Source organism: Amphiura filiformis, chromosome 11 (assembly GCF_039555335.1).
Source record: "Amphiura filiformis chromosome 11, Afil_fr2py, whole genome shotgun sequence".
In the NCBI taxonomy this organism is placed as follows: Eukaryota; Metazoa; Echinodermata; class Ophiuroidea; order Amphilepidida; family Amphiuridae; genus Amphiura; species Amphiura filiformis.
The window spans coordinates 50,125,558-50,152,944 of NC_092638.1; the positions used below are offsets into that span (position 1 = coordinate 50,125,558).

General features: G+C 37.5%; 1 protein-coding gene across 1 annotated transcript; it reads right to left on the bottom strand.

Annotated features, from left to right (window-relative positions):
- Positions 1-431: 431 nt before the first annotated feature.
- Positions 432-27,360, bottom strand: LOC140163743 (phospholipase B-like 1). The gene is made up of 10 exons (XM_072187060.1): positions 27,202-27,360; positions 22,259-22,490; positions 20,230-20,413; positions 15,448-15,609; positions 12,315-12,459; positions 11,638-11,853; positions 10,921-11,055; positions 2,265-2,450; positions 1,397-1,500; positions 432-855 (listed from the first exon to the last, which is right to left on the bottom strand). The coding sequence occupies exons 1-10, from the start codon at positions 27,284-27,286 to the stop codon at positions 679-681; spliced, it is 1,626 nt and encodes a 541-aa protein (XP_072043161.1). The 5' UTR covers positions 27,287-27,360; the 3' UTR covers positions 432-678.
- Between the last annotated feature and the right edge of the window lie 27 nt (positions 27,361-27,387).

Here is a 27,387-nt window from a genome sequence, read left to right on the forward strand (position 1 = left end):
CGAAAGGTTAATTGGCAAATGGCTTCAATTAGGTCTTCATTTTGCAAAAGTTTCTTACTTCTCAGGGGGCATCTTTAAATATTATTATTTTCTTCTAAAATTGCCCCCACCCCCTTCTGACTGCTCTAGATCCGCCAAACAGTGGCGTAGATTTCTTTTTGACTCGGGGGGGGGGGGGGTCTGGAAGTATAGTGAATCCAGCATCTTTTGGAGAAAGAATAAGTTTATGGTACAACAAATTTGCCATTAAGCTTAACTGTTGAAATATGGTGCAAAAGTGGAATAAATTCGCAAGAAGCGCGCAAAAATGTACACTTTTGGGGCTAAAATGGCCAAATATGAGGTTAATTTGGTCAGAAACCCACATACAGGCGTCAACATTGGGGATGATTGTATGGACCAACCCCCCCTGGCAAAATATTGGGGGGTGATTCCCCCCCCCCCCCACCACCCCAATCCGGATCTACGCCTATGGCTCCAAAACACACACATATTGTTAAAAATGTCTTCAAAAATAATATTATAAAAATACCCCTTGGGCAATGTTTTGACTCCTTCAGAGGAAAAATTCACAATTGAAAGGGTCAAAAAAATTTGAAAATACCCCTTCAGCAAAATGCTTAAAGAAAACCCTGATAGGAGGGTTTTCCTGCCCAAACGACGACAACTGATATTGCACTAATTTTGCCAATTGGCAGGTTTCATCAACAAAAAGTCAAAGTCATACTTCTGTGGAGTTCCTACATGAGGTTGTGTGAAGACATCAGTCCATTCAAATGCAGGTAGATTACTGCTCCGAGTAGGTCCACTGATGGCATAGGACATCATTTTGGCTGACATCCCTAGATTGGTCACCTGAAAAAAAGATGAATACAAATATTTTAGTTTCATATCGTCGTTCTCAGCCAGGTCACTTCGCACTTGTCGATACAAGTGACCTATTTATAGCCCGAAAAGAACTATGACAAGTCAGGGGTAAAAGGGGACCATTTTCAATTATACCATTTAAAGTATTTTTGAGGTCGTAGACAGGGTCTTAGCTAGAAATTGAGGGTTGCCTGTCATTTGAATAAAATTGCCTGTTCTAATTTGACCTTTAAAATATTAACCAGACCTCAATAGCCCATTGGGGGTTCAAAGAGTTCAAATATGTGCTGATATGGCCTTGTTCTACAAATTGGGTCTACTAAAAAGGTCAATTAGCTTCTCAAAACATACAATTTATAATATAACACCTGTCAAAGGCATTAATTTTGCCCGTCCCAGGAGCAAACTCCCCGTCTAAAATAACGGCCAGACGGGTGGCTAGCTGAGACCCTGGTTGTAGATTAAAAGTGGTTTGTATGTATAATTTGCATAACTGAATTTATTTTCTATTCTAGGCAATCCTACATACCTTGGTATCATAGCAACCACTGGCACTGGGCGGATCACCTAAATCTCCACGGCAACATATTGAGTTACAAGAATCACCATAAGAATATGGATCATTCTTGTAGTCTGAAATAATATAGAATAAAATATTAGTAAAATCTTATCTGATACACTCCCCGCTTTGGGGCTTGTGCATTAGATGCATCAACATCAGCGCGTGTGCATTATTTTGTCTAATACGTGTTCTTAACCTATAGTATACAAATATTTATTGCTCTAAATTCGGGATTCTGTGGAATTCGGTGGAATCTATTGGTCCCCTCGGTGAACGGGAGACTGTGAGCTTACTATTTTCCAGAGACCGCCAGGGAGTGTAAATGTTTTATATCCTTCATTAATATATTCTTTGTTCATTGATTGGATAAAATATTAGAAACGCAAGGCCTTTATCATAGACATAGGCCTAGGCATAAATGTAGGCTAGGCCTAGTCAAGGCTAGGCTGGCCTTGCTTTGTTTTGATTGAATGTACATTCATACACAAAGCACACACACAGTTGAGTGTCTAAAGCTTACCGTGAAATGTTGTAACCTACAATACCACCGTGAAACGAGTACACATTAATACCCGGAACCGGTAGTGATATCCCGCGTATGTGGAGGGTTGCATCGACAACTAAGAACTGTGACGCGCCTATGAGGTTATATGCGCTCAGAGCATTTATTTCCCTGGTAGATGAATAGTAGCCCATTCCCTCATTAATCAGCTTTTTGACTACTTTGCAAAATAGCAAAACTATTTTTGGTCACATGTTACTCGTTTAACCAATTAATGAACAAGAATATATTAATGAATGATATAAATATTAATATAATTGAGGAATGACTTACTATTAAACCTTAGTATATTCTTGTAGGAATCCATATCAACAACGGTATTCTGATCTCGTCTAAATATCTCTGCTCGTGATGCCAGTTGATAGGAGAGCTGCTGGCCTCGTTTCTTCTTCATCTCGGGAATGGCGCTCATGTTGTATATATCTTCATAGAATGGAATATTGTATGAAGGCCAGTAACCTGTAGAAATTATGGAGGGAGAAAATTAACAAAATCAACTTAAAGCCATATTATAACATTTTCAAACAAAATAGATTAGCATTTCTTTGCCATAAAATGTTAGCTTTTACTGTCATATATATTGTTATGAGTCGTACTTGACTCAAGGCCAAAATCACCTTTTACCCGAAGTCACACGAATGCACAACACAAATACACTGTTTGATTATGCTAACAAAATCTAAGTCTTTAATTGAAAGCATGTTATTATTGGTACAATATACAGGGTGTCCCAAAAAAAAGAGGCCCCACATTGCACCCTCTTTTTCTCCTATTTCTGAAAAGTTGATCAAATATATTTTGGTATATAAAGAAACCTTAAATCGTTAGCTTTAATAAACCAAAACAATTATTTCAATCGGCTCATAACTTTTGAAGATATGTCCTTTTAAAGAAATGTATCCGTTTTTCACTCTGTCCATGGAGGAGGTTTGGCTACTTTAAAGATTGAAAAGTGCATATACCATGCATGAATATAAAACATTCCTCGATGATAACTTTATAAAATAACAACTTTATTTTAGGGAATGGGCTTTACAGGTGAGCTTATGGGTTATGGATTTTGTTAAGTGTCATTAATTTGGGCGAAATTGATGTGGGATGGGACTTCTTTTGCTATACTTGCAATTACTTATGTTTTTCTCGTTTCTTGCTTTCTTTTTATTGACAACATAAGTCATTTCTCTTTTTGGAATAAAAGGTAGCCCTGAAAAGGGCTGTTTAGTTTGTCTTTGGTTCTTTTGAAGTGAGTTTACTGTGCTGCTCTGCTCTACCTGGTTGCCTCCATGACGAATACAGGTTTCAGCCCTAGTTCTCATTGCATTAATTGCGTTGCGTACCATCCTTGTGCGCCAGATACTTGCGAATGCAGCAGAAATACGGGGTTGCGAAGATGTTTGAAGCTATAGCTGGTGATCCTCGCTTATAGTGAATGCTTTCCCAAGCCTAATGCTATTATCTATCCATGTCATTAACCGTGTGTTTCGTTTAAATCTTTGATGTAGCCAAACCTCATCCGTGGACAGAGTGAAAAACGGGTACATTTCTTAAAGAGGGCATATCTTCAAAAATTGTGAGCCGATTGAAAGAATTGTTTTGGTTTATTAAAGCTAACGATTTAAGGTTTCTTTACAGAGGTGGGGCCAAGCTGAAAGCTCATCTGAGTTTAATGGCCTCTCCTCCATATTTCATAACTTTTTTTCCCGATTTATTTGGTATACATCTTGCAATAGAATAATCTAAAATGTTCCGTGTGTAAATTCTGCTATATTTTTCTAAATTATCAATCTGATCATATTGATCACCATATAACATTCTCTATTTTGTATTTACACATATAAAATAAATGAATTTGTGCCTTAAATTAATTCACATTACAGTATATTGATCACATTGATCAGCTGTACCATGCATGTTGAGTATGTTCTTATTTAAATTATTAACTTGACTGCTTTATATTAATTTTGTTACTGTATACAGTTGTAATGATTTATAGGATTTGTAAATCACTATGTAACATTCTTCATAGTTATATAAAATATATCATATGTATAAGACATATCAAATATTGTTACACATAAATTAATTACTAGCATTTTATATACACTGTATTGATCATATTGATCCATTATATCATGCATGCTGAGCATTTTCTTTATCACATTGTTTAATCATTGCTTGAAGTTAAATTGTACTGTATTATTATTTGAAGTTTGTATGCCATTGATGTAACTATATGCCTTGTATATGGAATATGACAATAAAACACATGAATGAATGAATGAATGAACATACCAAAATATATTTGATCAACTTTTCAGAAATAGGAGAAAAAGAGGGCGCAATATGGGGCCTCTTTTTTTTGGGACACCCTGTATGACAACAAATGCACATACACAATAATCAAACATAATCACTCTTTATCTATTTAGTACTTAGCCAGCATTCTTCTTGGTGATTATAAAGTTCTTGTAATGTTCTGGACGACTGATGTAATATATCCTTATTCACTTGTCCTGCGAAAATCAGCGAAGTCCAGTGTACACTTGAGTTTATAAATATCCTGCGTATGAAATCCTCACACAAAAATGGTGTTGCTTTCTCCTTGCCGTTATCTCCTTGCGCTGCTTTCTCTAAACTTTAACTCCTTGCGCTGCTTTCTCCAAACTTGGAGCTATTTCCACCTTTCACACAATATCTTCAGGAAGCAGGACTGCGATGCAGTTGTCCCCACTTATTTCGACAGTTGTGTTGCTCCTTTAACCAGACTTCAGCAAATCGGCAGAAGAATATATATTCCTTCCTTGGAAGAAGTATGTTCTTTGACGTATTATAGATCTTCTCCGACAACACTGGCAGGTAGTAGTGCATTGACTACTTAAATTAATTCTGGTTCGCAATTTCCTTTCTTTGAAGGAATTGGACTGTAAGCATATTAGCTAGCTAGCCAGCCCAGATCAAACTGTCTCAATAATAAAGGCTATTGCAGCCTGTCAGATCTGTATCCAGATGATAATAATTGTAACATTTTCCATAAAGTCCTTCACAATCCGCAGTAGATCTTATGTCTTACTTTGGTCCATTTCCGTACCTTTGAAATAACCATATTTCCAGCTTGTCGGTGAAAATATCCATCCATCTCTATCGCTTAGAGGCTGTTTTAATTAGCACTGTCGGAAACTCATGATCTCCCTGGCCACACTCAGTAATACTCTTTGAGAGCTATAGCTACATCCATTCACATTACAATCATATTGATACAGGTCTGCCTAGAATTATTGCAAACATGATGTTTTGAAGCAAATCTGGGATTTTCCCAATGTTCTAATAATAGACATTAACATTTCACCTTACATCACTTCCTGTGGGTTTTTCCCACTATTATGTCCATTTCACAATCTGTCTCAGGGGATTTTTCCCCTTGACATAAATAGTCTTCATAAATGATGTTGTTATTGCATTCATCTGGGTTTTCCCCGTGATGTCTTTTAAAATAAACAAACTATTGCATGACTAGAAAGGTAACTTCCCCTATTTCATGACATAGGATTATACAGGGTACATCACAATATCCCTTTTATTTTTGAGCGAACAACTACGACCAAAGCGCACATGTCGCCAATGTCGTACTCCTTCGGTCATGTTATAGTACGACCTTTTGTTGTGTATATCACCGTCCCGCACGCCGTGTACGCACTGTGTGTTATGAACATCGTGTATGCGTTCGACTAATAATTCCATCGTAATAATAAAGCGCCGGTTCCGTCGTTTTATTCAAAATCTCGGATTTTGACAAAACTACAGCACCTAGAGTCTTTGATTTTTTTTCAGCAAATGTTATAATATGGCTTTAATTGCAGGTCTCTTATAACATTTACCATCAGTGGTGTGGCGGAAGCACTAAAATTTATTCATAACCTCCGCGTACGTATCACACCATAAGTGCGTCCCAATCAAATTGCTCATTAGATGATATACACACACCGGCGCGGAGGTTATTGATATCCATCAATGACCTCCGTGTGTGATTACGCGGTACAATGACTAACATATTTGCACATGGCGTGATTGCGCACTGCTGTAATTGGTAAGTCCGTTTTAGCCTGTTCAATTTTATGAAGGGCGAAATATAAGTTGTGATAAAAATTGGTATTTGTAATTTCTTACAACTAGTCCAAAGATTTTCCAAGACAAGGAGGTTGCATAGCGTACAATGGGGCTTCATCGCGGTGGAGATGTTATAAGATTTGAACACTCTCGAGACACGCTCTGAGACTCCCTCCACATAGGGAATGACAACAAGTCCTTTCAACTTAACGGAATCGTCTTTCTTAGATCTGTCTTCCTTAGGCTTAGGATTAGCCATCTGGTGTTTCACTTTTTCAATGGTCCAATCTGGGTATCCGCATTTTTGGAGAGCCCCTTTAATGTGAGTTTCCTCCTCAACCTTGTCTTGCTCTTCAGTGACAATTTTGTTCTTTCTATCGAGAACGGTACGAACAACGCCTAATTTCTGGTGAAGAGGGTGGTGTGACCTAAAGTTCAAATATTGGTCAGTATGAGTAGCCTTCCGGTAAACCAATAACTTAACCGATCCATCTTCACGTCGAGCAATCAATGTGTCCAAAAAGGGGATCTTACCATCCACTTCCTTTTCAAAAGTGAATTTGATGGAGTCAGTGTCCTCAACTTGAGTCACGTCTTTGACGATCTGATAAGTGAAAATCAACTGGCAACTCCGTTGCCAAGCAGCAGAAATCATCAGCTGCACACAGATCGTCATTGCAACAATAGCATCGATAAAGAAAACTGTCAGTTTTCGAAACGTCTGCAAGTAAGTGGAAATCTTTGGACTAGTTGTAAGAAATTACAAATACCAGTTTATCATGAAGAGTCCTGATGAATATCTTCAAGAATTGTGATAAACAATGTTTATTTGAACAAATTTCAGAGAATAAAATCTTGAGATTTGGTCGCATGATGAGTTAACAAGAGCACCAATGGCGCTGTGGCTCTGTGCTTTTTTGAATGTGAAAGTAATTGCAGTCGAATGTGCAACAGGTGAAATCATATACATTGTATGTGCCAGATCACACGCCATCATACATCTTGCTGGTTGGTAGCTATATCTTATTTGCAGAGCATAATACATCCATCAATAAGTTTCATATCCACATGAGGTTTTAGTAATTTGACCACAGATGACCCCTGAGTGACCTTGGATGACCCCAAAATGACATTCCAAAAATTTGGCTTGAAATGTTGACTGTACCCACCAAGTTTCATGCCCATGCGAGTTTTAGTAACTTAACCTCAGATGACCCCTGGGTGACCTCGGATGACCCCTGAAATGACCTTCCAAAAATTTGACTCTAAATGTTGACTGTACCCACCAAGTTTCATGCCCATACAACAGTTTTTAGTAATTTGACCTCAGATGACCCCTTGGTGACCTCAGATGACCCCAAAATAACCGTCTGAAAATTTGACTCTAAATGTTAAGTGTACCCACCAAGTTTCATGCCCATACAAGTTTTTAGTAATTTGACCTCAGGTGACCCCTTGGTGACCTTGGATGACCCCGAAATGACCGTCCGATAATTTGACTCTAAATGTTGACTGTACCCACCAAGTTTCATGCCCATACGACAGTTTTAGTAATTTGACCTCAGATGACCCCTTGGTGACCTTGGATGACCCGAAATTACCTTCCGAAACTTTGACTCATAATGTTAAGTGTATCCATCAAGTTTCATGCTCATACGACAGTTTTAGTAATTTGACCTCGGATGACCCCTAAGTGACCTCGGATGACCCCAAAATGACCGTCAGAAAATTTGACTCTAAATGTTAACTGTACCCACCAAGTTTCATGCCCATACGACAGTTTTTAGTAATTTGACCTTAGATGACCCCTGGATGACCTCGAGTGACCTTCACCCACTAACCAATACAAACTTGTTCTGTCTGGGGTCAAGATGCACCCGCCCACCAAGTTTGAAGAATGTGCTACCCCTAGTCTCCGAGAAAAAAGGTTTTTGCATATTATGCATAAATTATGCAAATTAGGTAGGTAATTACCATATTTTTGCGCTGAAAATCGAATCAGGTCGAGATCCTCTGGTCATGCTACCCCCACCACGTTTCATCATCATAGGGCTTAGCATTCTTACGGATCCCCAGAAACAGCTTCACAAGGCGGATTTCTTCAGATTTCCAACCATTTTGTAGAAGCGCCCGCATAAATTATGCAACTTAACAACTAAATGCGCATACTTTTCGCCAAAAACTAATCAGGTGATCAGCAGGTGTGTATCATTCCTGTCACAAGGTTTCGTTACCATGCACCGCTATCAATTTGCGCTGATATTCGCATAAATTATGCAAATTAGCTATGTTAATTTGCATATTTTCACCGCAACATACAATTACGGAGCAAACTTGGATACCCTTCCTCCCACCAAGTAAGCGCCCCAGAGGTCTTACGGTTCCCCAGATACAGCTCCGGACAAACATTCGGACATCCCACCCCCACACACAGACGGAAATAGTGATTACTAAGTCCCATCCTGAACAAAGTTCAGAAATGAAATTTTATCAATTTGCGCTGATTTTTGCATAAATTATGCAAATTAGCTATGTTAATTTGCATTATTTTTCACCGAAAACATACAATTACGGAGCAAACTTAGATACCCTTCCTCCCACCAAGTAGCGCCCACGTACTCGTGAGGTCTTACAGTTTCCCAGATACAGCTCCAGACGGACACACGGACATCCACACCCCCCGACAGACAAAAACACTGGCATAAACCAACCCAATGCTAAATTTTATAACAAATTTTTGAAAACATACAATTACGGAGCAAACTTAGATACCCTTCCTCCCACCAAGTAGGCCCACGTACTGCATGAGGTCTTACAGTTTCCCAGATACAGCTCCAGACGGACACACGGACATCCACACCCCGGACAGACAGAAATACTGAGGCGAGACAAAAAAATGAAATTTTATAACAAATTTTGTGACTTGAGATCATTTGCATTTTTTTGTAAACACCAAAACTGTTCTGTCCTGACATGTCTGTTGTGTCATGTGTGTTGAACCCGGTCCAACCGAACAATCGTAAGTTCTGTTCGGATCTGGATCTGCCTGGTGTGGATGCTGTACTCCGATTAAGCAGGACTAGCCTACATCACATCAGTGTTTATTTCTGATAGATTTCACTTCATGATTTTTTCTTCAATTTCATCACTTACGAAAGTACAAAAGTAGACAATCTAGTAGTCAGTATAACTCGGAGCAGTTCGTGTGAGACCTACATTACATGGAATAGTAGTACATGGCTTCCGAATTTGGAACTTCACATGTTCAACTTGTCATGCCGGTCGAGTCCGCGTTTACAACTAAAATCAAACCACTTCTATATTAAGTCCATCGCTGAATTTTACAAATAACTTAAATAAACATCTTTATATTTAATAAAAAAATATTATGGTATGCTCGTAAATGCTTCGGAATGACATTTACCAGAAGCTCATGAGCTCAGAATGGTAAACAAACTAGCGTATTTTCACCTCGATTATGCACCGTAGCTCTCTGTGGTTGAGTTTGCAAGGTCAGTGGGTCAGTGAACTTAGTCTCCTATGCAGCCAGTTTGGTTACGCTCCTCCACAAAAATGTTTGTGTGGAAGGGCGGAACCAAACTGGCTGCTGTGGAGACTACTGCAAGAATCGATCAATCACACAAAACTGTTTGCTGATTGGTTCAGAAATGGTGATGTCATCAATCAAGAAAAACTAATCGATTTATTGGTTCAAAATAGCCTCATAGAAAAGTACGAAGTTTGTTGAGCATCGCAGCTTATCGGTAAAAACGTGACCTTTAAACAAAAAAATCGGCACAGTGCTTTCGTACTGCACTTGCGCAAGCCAAATAGTCCCCCAGAAAAGTCATTTGTTCAGATTTATTCGGGATTTATTCAAGATTCAGACATGTTCTTGACTATTTTTTGACATTCCTTACCTATCTCTTTATTTAAATTATAAAGAAATAGTGAAGAAAAGTTAAGAAGTAGTCAAATAATTTCTGATCTGAAGGGGATCTGAACTAAATCTTAAGAAATGTACCTCCATTGGTTTCCGTCTGTATTACGCATCTTAAATTATACAGACCAGAATAATCTCTAGCACACACAGGAACCAAGATATAACTCGATTATCGTGACTATTTTGGTCTTTTTACCCAAAATAATACTTTTATCGCCTGAATTTCAATAAAATCTGGAGTGCAATCGATTAGAAAATAACTTAGCCAAACTTAGAAACGAAACTTAAGTCTTCATATCAGTCATTAAATGATCCTTAGCATAAAAACCAACAGCGTATTGTGGCCTGAAAATGAATGCTAGTTAGTTGCATGACAAAGGCACTGATAAGCTCCGCTCAGAGCCAAAAATGTAGTCTCACACAAGAACCTGACCAAATTCCACCCCGGCCATGTCATATGTGACCCGTTCTGACAAAACCAGGAACAAGTCGCATTTTTGACATTTCATGATTTGAATAAAAATGTAAGCATGGGGCAATAAGCTTCAAAATGACACCAAAATTATATATATAGCATCAATTTGCCGAGCTGCTAAACTGAGTGATGGGCTAATTAGTTTGCTGCTTTACACAGGATTGAATAGGGATTATCATAGTTCAACTGTCAATTATTGATTAAACGAACATCTTTTTAATAAGTACTTTCAAGGATTTGAATGTCCACTCAGTCCCAAGGTCAAATACCATGAAATTAAGAATTCCAAAATTTGATTTTTTTTTATGGGAATGTCATCTTTAAAGGGCTATAACTCAAAACCATGCCTGGCAACGTGTTCCGGGTTTTGTTGGAGCTGGTCACATATAGACAGCTAATATCCTCACCTGCTCTTAGTATAGGAGTCTGATCTCCACTCTGCACAAACCCTGGTATCTGTTCTATTACCCATAATGCATTGTCTTCAATCTCTTTACTAATCCTCTTCCTGTCTATAATCATGTATTGATTATTGTAGGTACCTGCAATCAAGGAGATATAATAAACATGGAGAGTCAATACATTATGTAACGCATTGTTCCATTGATGCCGAATTGATTAGAAGACAGGCATTACTGTGTCTCGTCTCAAGTTGAGAGTAACGCCATGTTGGATTTCTCAGTGGCAGATTCGAATCAGTATATTTACGCGAATGTGTCACCCGCGTACTCGTACTGACAAATCGCCCTTCTACACATCTGTATATACCCTGCGGGACTATTTGGGTTTTTTTTTATCAACCAACCGGGGTTATCCCTTGATGGCAGAGATACCTAGCCAATTCCATTTGAAAACCATACTCCCTCTGTGGAACACTTTCCTTAAATCTTTCACAGTAGTATTGCAGTTTTCAAATGGAATAATTTGGTGTCTGATGGGGTATGTGAAATGTATGAAAGAACAAAATAAGCAAGATGAAGGAAGGAAGGAAGGAAGGAAGGAAGGAAAGAAGGAAGAGGGAAGCAAGCAATGAAGGAAGGAAGCAAGGAAGGACGGAAGCAAGGGAAGGGGAGACAGAAGAGAGGAGAGGAGAGGAAAAGAGAGAGGAGAGGAGCGGAGAGGACAGAAAAATGAATTCCCTGAGTTATATTTGGCCAGTGCATCAGCCCATTCTTGGCCGCTATGCGCCATAAAATTGACAACTCTAACTCTTTGCCAAGCCAACAGAGATTCTGGTACCACAAGTTTGAATAGGGTGTTGTTGAACATGATATTGGTAGTTTGTAGCATCACAAGTCCACTGCTTAAGAGGTAGAAGTCATCCATCGATTCCAGCAAACCTAGCAAGATACAGAATACATGTTTTTTTTGTTATTTATTAATAATAACCTTTAAAAACAGGGGTTCTGAATAGGCACCCTGGGCCAAAGTCGATCTGCTGAATTGTGGTTGACCCTTGAACAGGTCTGAAATGTACAGTAAACATAGCAAACCATATATTTGAAATTTGAAGGAATAGTCAAGTCTATGGGTCTATAGATGCGATGACATGTAACATCATACCAAACAATTGGTCAGCAGTTGTCACTGTTCTTTAAAAGTACGGCTGTACACACGCATCCTATTTTGTCGAGAACCACTGCTTTTATAAACTTGAGCCGAATCAGACAAGGGCATAATCGATAGACTAGTTCCTTGACCGGTTGGTAATAAAGATTTGCCTTCAGCTCGGTTGGTATTTTCATGCGGTATATTCTCGTATCGCACTCAAGCCATCCAATATTATATTAATACTACTTACCAGGGTAACTTGGAAAAGACATCTGTTTTGCAGCCACTGCCTTATTCGTCACATTAAAGTTGTAATGTTTATATATACGTATCATTGCACTATAGGTAAACCAGCTGGAATGACCCATGAAGATATCTTCAAAACCAGGAAGAACCTAGTGAGATAAAAAACAGGAAAGAAAAGAAAAAAAGAGCAGTGATTTATAGTGTGCTATACTCAGGTATAAACCCACAAAATTCAACACGCTTACAGGAATTTGCTGACCACTGTGGCCCACGACACACCATATGCGACCGGACATTACAAATCAGCCGTAAAGTCGGCCCGGTCAATTTTGTTTTATTTTGTGTTTAGAAAATATATATCCATAAGCTTTAAAATGGTATATCATTTGACAAATGATATCCAGAAGCGGGTTATGGTTTGTTGAACTCTGCTCCTTTAACAAAATGGTACCTTTTTTTGGTTCTACATGTGTCTCTGTTTCCACATTGCTGGTAATAAAGTCATAATTGGCGGTCATTTCAAATCATCCCAAGTCAACAAGGTTCAGGAATTTCCTCTCATTGTTAATTGTTGGTTATACATACCTAGACAAAATACAATGCAATTGTAACCCACCACTTAAACAGGATTTAGCCAAAGCAAATAAAGACTAGAGCTATTTAATGATTCTATAGAAATAGGTAGAAGATTATTATCCTCTTCAGCAATAGGATTATTGATTGGTTTAAACGCTATCAAATGAGAAACATGTCACGCCCAATTGAAGTACCTATGAATACAATCTTTACGCACATTTTACACTGTATCTCAGAATACAATTTGCTGACTTTACGGCTCATTTGTAGTGTATGCTCACATATGAACATTTAGCAACAATGAGGGACTTGCAGCTAAGAAGTGCACACTCGACAGTCGACACCACAATAAACCATCGCAACCAGAATCAGCTCCCCAAGATTTTGTACGTGTAACCAAGAGAATCAGCAGTTTGTTCATTGTTCAAGTCTGCTCAGACAACAGGGACTGCAAAAATTACACAATTTCTGACCCATTTTTGATGGAAATTTAACCTAATTTCCAGAAAGTTTCCACACCTTTGCAACCCTAGTTTTGCTCTTGCTGTTATTATTAACCCTCCTATTGGTGCTATTGCTGTAAATAACCAATAGGGATTAATGCTGCACCAGGCTATTCCAGTTAAAATCCATACAACTTCTGGAAGAAACAACCTTAAGGTTGGTCTTAACCCTGGAATTATGGAAACTTTCGGGCTTCATAACTGGTAAATTATTGGTCTAAAAAATATAAATGTATACATTTTTAGAATGGAAATGACTTGATGAATTCATCTGTGAGGTCCAATTTGGGCCAAAATGCTCATTTTTGGAGAAAATCACAAAAAACGTAACAAAAAATTGTTTGGCCAAAAATTTTTTATTAATTTTAAAAACTAGATAAAAATATCTGGGGACCGTTTTTTAATTTTTTTTAATTTTGACCAACTTTGAGAAATTTGCACCAAAAATGGTCAAAAAAATGCAAAATTTTCAAAAAAATCACAAAAAGCCTGATTTTCCCCCAAATTTCAAATATTTTTGGTGAAGTTGGTCAAAATTCAAAAAAATAAAAAAACAGTCCCTAGATATTTTTATCTAGTTTTTAAAAATTAATAAAAATTTTTTTTGGCCAAACAATTTTTTTGTTACGTTGCGCAAAAAAATTTGGGCCAAAAAAAACCTGTTTTTTGTGATTTTCTCCCAAAATGATGATTTTAGCCCAAATTGGACCTCACAGATGAATTCATCAAGTCATTTCCATTCTAAAAATGTATACTTTTATATTCTTTAGACTAATAATTTAGCAGTTATGAGGCCCGAAAGTTTCCATAATTCCAGGGTTCAGACCACCCTTAATCCTCCACACTGGGAGTGTGAATTTCAAATGGGGTTCAGTTTCAGTTCAGTTTCAGTTTTATTTCATCCATTCAATTATACATGTAAACATAATACAGAATAATGATTTCTTTTGACAGAGTAGTGCGGAACGTTTTAAATTATATGACAAAAGTATGAGAAGCAGTGGATGAGGATGCCACTAAACACACAGCATGATGTTGTGGCAAAAGTATACAATGCATAAATATGAAACAATTTTATAACCAGTAGGCATATCTAGAATATTAAGTCATTTTAAACAAATTTTACCTGACTTGGTGACTCCATTTTAATTATTTGCTATATATAGTATCATATTTTGTTACCTCATCTCACGTAAGACCACTCTATTTGGAATGAGATAGCTAGAGATGCCTAGCTAAGGCCATCGGTGATCACATGCATTTTCTTCTCCCAAGTTGTCATATTTCAAACTTGCATTGCATTTATTTCCATTAGGTTCCACTGCCTAAACAGAATTGATCATGTCTCACCTCCTTTTTCAACCAAATCAATGGTAATAAGTCTTGTGGTGAGCTATTTATATTTAACCATAAATTGCCTCAGGCAAAAAAAACTAAACACCACATACCATCATTTTATGTACCGTAACTCATTGACCCCATCTGTGTCATATACTGCCAGGCCCGTAGCCAGGCGAGGTGTGGGGTGCAAAAAGTGCCATTTTGAGCGTGAAGTGAAAAAAATAGAGGTTTTATGCCTTTTGGTCCAAAAATGTCCAAATCTGCACCTCCCAGTCCAAAAAGGTCCAAATTTTGACCAAAAAAAAAAGGTCAACTTTTTCAAAATCAGCACCCCCCAAAATAAATCCTGGCTACGGGCCTGTGTACTACCTCAAGCTATAATGACAGCCTGGTGATCTGGTCACTTCACTGAGAGATACTAACCCACCCCAGTAGGGATTTCAAGTTGTGATCAATTCTGCATGTTCAGACAGTGGAACTTAATGCATACTTTAACTGCTCAGTGCCAGAAGTGTATAAGTGCAATAGCTGCCATGTGTAGCTGCCAAGTGTAGATGAGTACAATATACTGTGTGTAAATTGCCAAATGTTCACAGGGCAGCTATTGCACTTACCCACTTCTGATAATGAGCAGTAAACTTTTAGGAGTTGTGAAATATATATGTATTGTGAATTAATTAATCTCAACCAAGGTCTCAGTGAGTGTAGAAAACATACCTTCACTAGTGCTGAGCAATGTCCAGATTTGGCTAAATACAATGCAAATTCATGGTGTGTCATCTTCTCCCAGTCTGGGATGGTAGACGGGTCAAGTGCATGCCCTAGATCTGTGAGATCCCCAACGCCATTTAAGGTTTGCATCGCGAACATATCCAATGGCTGTAAGGAAATGAAACATTGTAAAACAATCAATCAATCAATCAAGCAAGCAAACAATCAATTAAAATCAATCAATCAAATATCATTGAGTATTTTTAATATTCAAAAACCATTCTCATCCAAAGAGTAAGACCTGGTCCACACAAGTGATTTTTTTCCTGTCAATTACAATTGTGTTATAATCGTATTATAATCATAGTATTGTGTGTCCGCTCAAAGTTGTTGGCATACTGCAATTGTGTCCTCATTCGCGAAGGATGAAAATTTCCATCATTGGGCCATTTCGTAGCACGTTTGTGTCATAATTGCTGATGAAAATTACCTGTGTGTATATGTATTTTGTCGATGAACATAATGTTTACTCAATGGACTTTGTAATGCTGTGGCGTGTGAATAACCAGAAGCGATTACAACACGATAAGATGGGCTGACTGTGTGAAGGCTCTCATCATTCATTTATCATAATTGTGTCATAATCAGGAATTTACTACTCGAAGACAACAAATATACAAGCGTAAATTGGGGTCTTAATCATTGAGCAATAGATTAATCAATCTTCAAGTTTTGATCATCACTTCTTAAACACTTGAGAATGTTCTTGCAATCTTATTGGTTCTTACCCGTGTGATATGACACGATATCACACACCTTAGCGCGTGTGTCGACGTGACTCTCGTACGCGCTATTTGAACCAATCGGAGGTGCATAGCAACGACAGGACTGATCGATTCTTTACACCGGCGTGTCCAGGATCTTTTCCTGCGGGGGGCTCAGCCCCTCTTTCAGATTTATGTGGGGCTTGCTGGCTAAAATCGCCAAAAAACGGCTGATTTTACATGATTTTTAACAAAGTGCGGGGGGCTTCAGCACCCAAAGCTCCCCCCCTGGACACGCCACTGCTTTAGGATTTAATTTGATTAAAATTTGGTATGCTAATGATTAATATATTTATTTGAATTGAAGTGTTTAAGAATGAGAATAAAGGTATTGTTTTTAGCCGCTGTCATGCATCTATCGTCTAATATAACAAGCGACATCATTATTTTTAGCTCGGCTTCGCCTTGTTGTTTTACTTAAAATAATGATGTCGCCCGTGTTATATGAGACGATAGGTGCACTCCAGCGGCTAAAAACAATACCTTTATTCTCTAATTCTACAGGAAGATACTTCTGCATGACAAGCCACAATCATCTAATTATAAAACAATTCTATGACATCCAAATAGAAATGTTTTGTATCATTTCACATACAATGCGCTATTCCATTTGAAATCCACTACCCCTGTGGAAGATTTAGCCATGGTCTTCCGCAGAGGGAGCCATATACAGGGGGAGTATGGGTTGCAAAATGATTGACCCTGACCAATGACATTTGAAAAACCCCGGTGGGGTCACTCAACTTGCAATACTGACCGTACGATCGTTACCAAAATCGCGGAAAAAGGGGTCATTTTTTTGGCTTGTCCGTGGACAAAATTGTCTGTGAAATTGGAAAAATAGGGGTGTTTTATCGCACAAATGTCCGCGAAATTTAAAAAAGGGGTTCTTATTATTTTCTCTTGATCCCGTGAAATTCTGTGATGCCCTGTTAATTACTAAAAAAAACATTCATATTTTTTTGGCTTGTCCGTGGACAAAATTGTCTGTGAAATTGGAAAAATAGGGGTGTTTTATCGCACAAATGTCCGCGAAATTGAAAAAAGGGGTTATTATTTTCTCTTGATCCCGTGAAATTCTGTGATGCCCGTTAATTACTAAAAAAACATTCATAAAAGCCTCATCCTTGAAATGTTGAAATTAGGGTCAAAAAATTTTTGCAAATGTGTCCTCGGAATCTAAAAAATAGGGTGTTTCAGAGTACCATTTTGTCCATGTTTTGGAGTTAAAAAGGGGGTAAAATTTCATGATTTGTCCTTGAAATCGACTATGAAAGGGGGTAATTTGTACTTGTGGTAACGGTCCTACGCGTCCCCCCTACCAGGGAGTGACCCCACCGGGTGAAAAACACACTACCCCTGTGGAAGATATTTCCAAAGTCTTCCACAGGGGTAGTATGGATTTCAACTGGAATAGCCCAATAAACATCTCTCCACCTTACACTGGGCTATTCCAGTTGAAATCCATACACCCCTATATAATAAAGGACACAACTTTAATCTTCTACACAGGGAGTGTGAATTTCAAGTGAGTTACCTTAAGGTTAAACGAAGAAACGTATAAAAACGATAAAAGACGTATAAAGTTGTTCTCTAAAACCGCGTTTTCTCAGCAATCAAATATCGCAGTGAGTCAAATGTTGGTGCATGGACGTATCTTAACATTATTTTTGTGTCTTTATACAAATTTTTAGCATCCATTTGAAAATCCTTCGTTTAAATCATTTTTACGCACCGTGTTCACAAGATCAAAAACACGTTCCATGCAGTTTTTTTCAAATATTCGCTCCGTATAAAACTACGCCGAGTGATTGTTTTCTCCTTTTTTTTTTTTTCTACAAATCGACCAAAGAAATAATGTTGCCATGGGGAAGAACCAAAAACAGTACCGATTAAATTTTATTAGCCCGTTTTTGGGAACAATTTTCGAGAATCTTGTACCACAAAACACTGTTATGTTACATTATCGATATCTGGATTGTGGAACATTAATTTTGATTTCTAACTGCCTACATTATTTCTCAAAAGTATGTCGATTCCTTTACCATTTGAATTTCACTCCAAATTTAAGCTACTTTTGCAAAAATCGAGGTTTTTCGCCATCGATACCTCCGACATTTACAGCGGTGATGAGATTGTTTACCATAAGAGCCTGGTATGCACTATTCCATAATAGTCAGTTTGAGATCAATCGATTTCACAGATAACTCAGTAGCTCAATCGGTTAGCGCGCTGGCTCACGTTCGACTATATAATACTATAGTTTTGAGCTGGAAAACTTTGGTACGTGTTCGAGTCCCTATGAGGTCCATTCCATCTAATTTATTTTATTTTTCTATCACTTTTTTCTTTTTTCTTTTTCGTTATTTTCTTTCTGACTGCAGCGATTGATTGTTTTTGCCCGCTTTTTTTTTTTTTCATTATATATTTCAGGAATTTTTAGGCTATACTAGTCTAGGGCTGCGCTGCCTATGAATATATTTTTACAAATGAGATTAACAAAATATTGGTTGTTGGTTTTGTTACTGTTGTTGTAGTTATTGTTGTAGGCCTATATATTGCATAATCAGGGTATAAATAGGCATACTAGGGCTATTATAGCCTATAGAAGCATTGATTTAGGCCTATTTCACGACAGATATCATCCAGGATAATTTTAAAAATTGAAAATTTAGAAAATCCAAAGGAAAATTGCCGAAAACGGCTGCCCACAATCACCCCCCCATATCAGCCCATATGGTCCTATCATGGTCGCCCCTTCCCTATCCCTGCAACATATAGGATGACTCACGAGCCGCAGTTTGTCCGTGTTCTAGTTCAGATTGATACACTATTGTACGCGTGAGTTCATTCTTTTCTGCATGGCTGTTTCCATTATTAACTTCCGCCCCTCTGGAATCAAGCCTTGAAAATCAATTGCATTTAACCTTAATGGGCAATTCCACAAAAATAAAACATGTTCTAGGTGCAAATGGACCTGGCATTTTCTGGTATTTTTTGTTGTTGTTTTGGTTTTTTTGCGAAAGACCTTAAGGGATCTGGAATGAGCGTTTTGAGAGTATTTTTTGTGGGACATGAGAGCATATCAGACGTATCGAATGTCTTTCTGATATCAAATAATTTTCATTTTTTGAAATTCACGGTAAATACAAATTTTATGACAAAATATAAAAAGTTGATATTTTTCACATTTTTGATATATAACAGTCCACCAAGTAAATTTTATAAATTTAATGATATATTCTTAAAGTGCATGTAGCTGGGAGGAAAAGCCGACGATCAATTGAAAATTTTCACCTTTCATATTGAAGATACAGATTTTTTTCCAAAAAGACTTAATTTTTTTTGGTTTTTTGGGGAAAAAAATCCATATCTTCAATACGAAAGGTCAAAATTTTCAATTGATCATCGGCTTTTTATCCCACCTACATACACTTTAAGTATAAATCATCAGATTTATAAAGTTTAATTCGAGTACTGTTAAATATCAAAAATATCGATTTTTAATGATTTGCCATAAAATGTGTATTACATTGCGAATTTCAAAAAATCAAAATTATCTAATATCAGAAGGACATTATTCGTATTCAGAATGCAATTCGATATGTCTGATGTGCTCTAATGTCCCACAATAAATACTGTCCAAACGTTCATACCCCTTCCCTTAAGTACAAAAATCACCAAAATCTGGGTTACTCCTTCATGTAATTATACACAAAATTAGGGTTAGTGTTAGGGTTAGGGTTAGGATTAGCTTACACGAAATAATTACATGAAGGATCAACCAAAATCTGTCCAAAGAAAATTACTTTGCTTACATTTTGGGTCAAAATCAATCCACTTTTGCCACAAAAATGGCCGACTTTACAAAATATTACCAAATTGCAAAATCGGGGTTGGTAGGGCCCATAAAATTATACTTGTCACCTTAGCTTGGAGCCACATAATCCATTTAAAATCTTACTTTATCTTGATATGGCATAGCATTATAACCGTCCAGCAACCCATCAATATGAGCTATAACAAGTGACACCACCTGCCAGTAGGCATCCCTGGGATTCTTGGCAATCATCTTTCTCATCCATTTATCTTGGGAAGCAAAGAAATCACGGACCTTCTGCACAAGGTCCGGTTTTTGGTCGTCGTAAAATGCCATTCATGTTGATAAGCATTTGATATATTCTCCTATTGAAAACAAAAGCAAAAACATTAGTACATATACGAGGCAGTTGAAAGAGCAAATTAAGTTTAACCCACCTAATGTACAACAAGTAAAGAGTTGGATTTAAACAAAATCAACAACAAGTGCCACCCCCCCGTTTGAAAATAATTATGTAGGTCCAAAATCTCTCAGTCTTAATTGGCATTCCCAAATGTATAGTCATAAGACCTTGACCACTGCCTAACATTAATTGGACACAAAATTTCCATTTACACATTTATTGATCTCATCCTGATCATACTCTTGTGGCAAAATACACCTACACCACACCCACTCATAGTGTTGATACAGGGTGAGTCAAAAAAAGTGCAATCGAGAAAAGAATCCATTTTTTATTTAAGAACCGAGTTGAAACTTTTAGGTTTTAAAACATTTTAGGAATGATACATCCATTAGTGACCTTGTGTGAAAAAATTATGGAATTAGCATTTACCGTTTTGTTTTCATGACACATTTTATAGCTATACCCAATTTTAATGTTTGTCCAAGAGGCATCTAAAATTTGAATATCAGCCCACTTTGTGTGAGGAAGATTTGGAACAACTGTCATTCTCTTAACCTTTAAGGCATTGAAATAAAATGGAGCACCCAAAATGTTATTGCCCTTAGTCTTGTTTTTAGGAGAAAAAACATTATTTGTTGTTATTTTTATTTTACCTTTACTTTAAAGATGTTTATTCTCTATCAAAACCTACAAATTTGTAGGCGGGTTTTTCAAATGTTGAAATGAAATGCACGCAAATTGAAGTGGAGTGAATTACAAAATATCAAGTAAGTTGGACATATTGGAATTAAAAAAACAGTCAAGTGAAGTATGAAGGACTTAAAGTCATGTTAGAAAGTTTGTTTGAACAGTTAAAAATTAAAATAAGGCAAAAATCAACCTTAACTAAGTTAAAGTCAGTTTCAGAGCTGGTGCCTTTATCGTGCATTGTGTGCTCTCATTCAAAATACATGGTATCTCGTGGACAAATAATGAAATTAGATATCGCAGGAAAAGGACTCATAAAAATTAAACAATAGTTCTGATTCACTTCATTTTTTCACAGAAGGTGACAATTGAGTGTGGCATTTATAGAAACTTTCAATAATGGGAAAGTTCAACTTGGTTCTTACATAAATATTGATTCTTTGCTCTATTGCACTTTTTTTGACTCACTATGAATAAAGCTAAGTAACAACAAAAACTAAACAAGTAGAAGTCTGAGAAAGTGGTGACATTATATTTTTCGTTTTTTTTCATTTTCAAACATATGTCACTAGCTCACATCTAATTTTGATTAAAAATATTTACATTTAAAAGTATACCCTCCACTTCTCAAATTTTACAATATTCATTTTTTATCCAATCATTGAAAAAATTGGACTTTAGGTGTTATGCAAGTTGTAATATCCAGTTGAAATCCACACTACCCCTGAGGAAGGTTTTGGAAATATCTTCCACAGGGGAGTATGTTTTTCAAATGTAATTGGTCAGAGGTAATCATTTTGAAACCCATACTCCTCCTGTATTATGGCTTTACCTATATCTTCCACAACTGGAGTGAGTATTTCAAATGTAAGTTACTCAATTGTCTATTCTATTCAAAATTGGTACTCCCTCTGTGGCAGACTTTAGCTCAATCTTCCACAGGGGTAGTGTGGATTTTATATGGAATAGCCCAATATGCAAGCTGTTATTCTTTGAAAAGTTAAGCCTTTTAAGTAAAAGTCTCAACTACTCATGAAACAAAACTTGATTAAAATCAACATTTTTAAACTAATTACTTACTTTGCTGTTAGAGCCCCTTCTAAATACCCTGCTGCATACAATATATCTGTATCCTTTGATTTCTTGTTTCCATAACCAGACTTGATGTTGAGTACGCTCCATCCCGTCTCCTCAATGCTATCATTAAAGGTTGCTACGGCCACACCACCAACTTGATCCAACACACCCACCTCTAGATGCGGCTTGTCATTTTGGAAGTAAAACGTGGCTTGGGTTGCGCTTGAATTTGACTCTGTGCAAGAATTAATACATACAAGAAACGATATATTATATTAACAGTACTTTGTCAGTATGTCAATCTGTCCATGTATGTTCACATCAATTTTACGCAAAATCATCAGAGTGGCAAAGTGGCAAGCGGGAGGAAAGTATGAAACCAGCATAAGTCAGTGTGCATGGTGTGTCACATCAGTGCAGTAACACTGACTATCACTAACACTACCAGTATCACTGACACTGGAGTGGAGTCTGTGATAGCTAGGATTATACCTTTTCAATATTACATTCGCATGGACGGTAATTTTTTTGCGAGAATGCGCCACGATTCTGGCGAGTAGATTTCTTGCAATATTTGGCTTATTTACCATCCAATTTATATCCTTTAATGTACCTTCTCTAGCATATCCAGCACGGTCAAAAAAAAGTTTTTTGAGGTTTCTGATCGTCATGGTGAAACACTTTTTAAGTTGAACTTCAAGCCCAAAATCAGCAAAAAAGCGCAGCGTAAAGTTTTCGTGTACAGCAGGGCTTAGACCTGCCTGCATGTCTTCGATCCTATCCTTCAACATACTGACATTTACTGGGTATCCGATAATGTCATAATGTTAAATAAATATACCGAGTTACAGTTACTGGAACTACAGCAGGGCTAAAACTGACAGTATGCAACATGATCTCCTAGATTTCCAGCAGTGTTTTCTTGCCAACCATCCTGAGAAATGCTCGGTGAAAGACAACTGGGACAATTTTAAGGGCACTCTCATCAATCTCATGGAAAAACACATTCCAACTAAGTTATGCAAGAAGAGTCAATCCAACCCATGGATTACAAATGATGTTAGAAGGAAGGCTAAAAAGAAACAGAGACTTTACAACAAATCATAACGCTCAGAAAAATCTCAAGATTGGAGTGAATACAAACTCTATCAAAACCATCTGAAAAAGGAAATGAAACAAAATTACTGGGAATTTCAGACCAAAATCTGCTGTGACTTGGAGGACAAAAACAACAAGTCCTTCTGGAGTTTCATCCATTCAAAGAAACAAGACTCGTTTAACATCACTTCTCTTAAAGATGGAACCAGTGTCATTTTTAGTGCAAAGGGTAAAGCATCTACTTTCAACAGACAGTTTCAGTCAGTCTTCACTACTGAAAATACCACCAACATACCAGATACATGGATCGAATCCATGGGTTCCTACAGTCACCCATGGAAAACAGGGTACTGAAAACCAGTACACCATGTTCATATGGGCCATGAGTTATAGTTTGTTTACATTGCAGTAATTCCCTCAGAATAGTCAATACAGATTCCAAACAGATAAAACTTACCTCAAATCAGTTTTGGTTGCCCTTAATAACTCCAAATTGACATGACACTGAAATTTATTTGCTCAATTTCATACCAAAATCAAGTAAAACATGGTTTTGTTATTGCAAAATAACATAGAAATCACACAGGGTTATATCTGGTTACTGCAGTAGGCCACTTGAGTTAATCAATATTGGTACTTGAATGGCGTGACTCAGTGACTTTATGCTCATTGTAAGACAGATAGTGTTGTAAACTTGATTGCATAACATTACAATTGCCAACTGATATCCTTTGTATTTGAGTTGTCATTTGATGGTATTAGAACTGTCATAATGGATGTAAACATTAAAAAATGTCAACAAAACATGCTGCTGCAGAACTCTATGTCTGTGTGTGTGTGTCTGAGGGCCGATGACCGGGCCGATGACACACATTCGATGGGTGTACATACCAGATATGGGTGAACCCTTAGTATCACCAATGGATCACATCTGTGTGACAAATGCCGGGGTTCTTAAGGGTTCTGGAATGAGCGTTTTGAGCGTTTCAACAGTATTTTTTATGGAAAATGAGAGCACCTCAGATGTATCGAATTGCATTCTGAATACGAAGCATGTCTATCTGATATCAAATAATTTTCATTTTTTGAAAATCACGATATAATACAAATTTTATGACAAATTATAAAAATTTGATATTTTTCAAATTGTTGATATATAACAGTCCTGGAAGTAAGTTTTATAAATCTAATGATATATTCTTAAAGTGTATGTAGCTGGGAGGAAAAGCTGATGATCAATTGAAAATTTTGACCTTTTATATTGAATATATGGAATTGTTTCCCAAAAAGACCTCATTTTTTTGGTGTTTTCAACTGTTTTGGGAAAAAAATCCATATCTTCAATACGAAAGGTCACAATTTTCAATTGATCGTCGGCTTTTCATCCCACCTACATACACATTAAGTATAAATCATCAGATTTATAAAGTTTACTTCGAGTACTGTTAAATATCAAAAATATCAATTTTTAATGATTTGCCATAAAATGTATATTACATTGCGAATTTAAAAAAATCGAAATTATTTGATATCAGAAGGACATTCTTCGTATTCAGAATGCAATTCGCTATGTCTGATGTGTTCCAATGTCCCACAATAAATACTGTCCAAGCGTTCATACCCCTTCCTTAAGCTTCTCCAAGATCTCAAAATCAGGAAAGCGACATACCCAGATATGATCCCTGCCAGGATTATGCTGCAGAGGTGTCCCCAATCTTGACATTAATATTCATATTCCAGCAGTCACTAGATTCTGGTATGTTACCTGCTAACTGGATAACCGCAAACATTGTTCCCATTTACAAAAAAGGAAATAAGAGCATCCCAAGCAACTATCGTCCTGTCTCCATCACTTCGATATGCTGCAAACTGGTTGAACACATAATATACAGGCAGGTTATGGACCACTACGATAAGCACCAGATCCTTGTTGACACTCAGCACGGTTTTCGCCCTCAACGATCATGTGAAACCCAGCTCATCATCACATCACAGGATCTCGCTAAGGCTTTTGATGATCGTCAGCAAGTCGATGCAGTTGTATTAGGTTTTAGCAAAGCATTTGTCCGAGTTCCACACCAATGTTATGGCACTAATCCTTCTCTGCTTCGATGGACTAATTTTTCCTGACCAGGCGCTCTCAACACGTAATCATTGATGGGGAATCATCTGATTTTGTCCAGGTTACATCGGGGGTACCCTAGGGCACGGTACTTGGGCCACTTCTTTTTCTATCTTTCATCAATGACATTCCGTCTGGCATCACCGATGATTGTCTCATGTATAGGCCCATCAACAATACCAACGACTGTGACCTGCTGCAAGAAGATCTCGATCGCCTTCACCAATGGTTGTCAACTTGGCAAATGCAATTCAATACTGAGAAATGCCATGTTTGGCGTTTCACCCTCTGCCGCAATAACATCCACAAGGAGTACAACCTCGGAGGTAGCCAACTGACCACTGTTGCAGAGTCACCATATCTGGGATCGAGACAGTGTGACTCGAGAAACGCCGCCAAGCAGCCAGCCTCATCATGATGTTCAAAATCCACACCAATGTCATAGCCATCAATCCTGCTCTGGTATGTAACACCTTAGTATGTTAGCAACCAATACCAGACAGTACCACCCTCACTGGCGCTGGCACTGCCACTGCTGCAGTGCCGTACTATTACGCCAGACATAGACTTTAAGGTACTAATTTCGAGGAGCATAACAAACACCAAATTGTAGGTATCCCAGGCAAACCTTAGTTAACACATTTGCTAGTCAGCAAAATTCGCCGAGACCGGGGCCCAAACACAATGCATATTTACATAGAAATTTGAATTTTTTTCGAGAATAGGCCGGTGAAGGAAACCTACATAAATATGTTTTCTATACTTCACTTGACCCAAATATATGATTTTTTATGGTGATATTTAAGTCGCACATGGAATTTTAGAGGATTTTGATAGCAGTTCCATTAAAAAAGCTGCTATCGCCATGAGACTAAGATCTAGAAACACCCCTAAATGCCGTTTTGGGGAATTTTGCTAGCAGAATCTTTTTGATGAAAGTCAATCTTTGACAAGAGGTAACTTTGTTACGGAAAGTGCTATGACAAAAATGTTTTCAGTTTTGGCTTTCTTTACTCAATGGCTTTAATTTGATATGTAAAATGATGCAGTTTGATGGCAAATTTGAATTCACCTAGAATACCTACAAATTGGTGTCGTATGACCTTTGACATGCATGCATTCTTTTGTCGAGAGTTGACATGGTCTTTCAATTCGTGCAGAGTGTCCTTGGCAGACTTGACTATGCTTCAGTGGTCATGAAAGGATTCAATAGATAACCTCTGCCCCACTAATCCCCAGCTATTGTCTGAAGTTGCTCCTTGGAAGATATATCATAACAACTCAGTCCTCAAATGATAGTCATATAACGACCAAAAGATAAATGACTGACTATCACTGAGTTCCGCAGTCTACTATTACGCTGACTTTCATATTCGCGAGGAGGACGATTTCGACCTCCTCGTTTGTTTACAAACAGAGAGGTAGACAAAGCCTGTCAAAGGGCCTGTCAAAACTGTTCCGCTTGTCCAAATGAGTACTCAAGTATCAAAAGGATGGTCCACTATAGAGTGATTCACGCAACATGAATAGGGGATTAAAAAACTGTGAAGTAGGACCATGTGCTTCTTTTGTCCTATTTGCCATCAAGATTTCGAATGAAAACAGTTCAGACCCAGAACAGGATCATGTCAGAAATTAATATTTTGTTCTGGGTCTGATTATTCGGACTAGCACTGGCACTGCTGATGGTGATGCAATTTTTATTTTATAACGTAAGCTTACTTACCATGCTTACTGAAGTTTGCTGCATGTGCTTCGATTACGGTCAATATACAGCTAGAACTTAGTAATATAAGTATTAACTTCAACATGTTGAATCTTGTATCTAAAATACAGGGCACAGTATAAAAGGTTCAGAAAAATGTTACTTTGTTTCTCTGGCTTACGAAATCAATTAATCATGTGAGCTGTC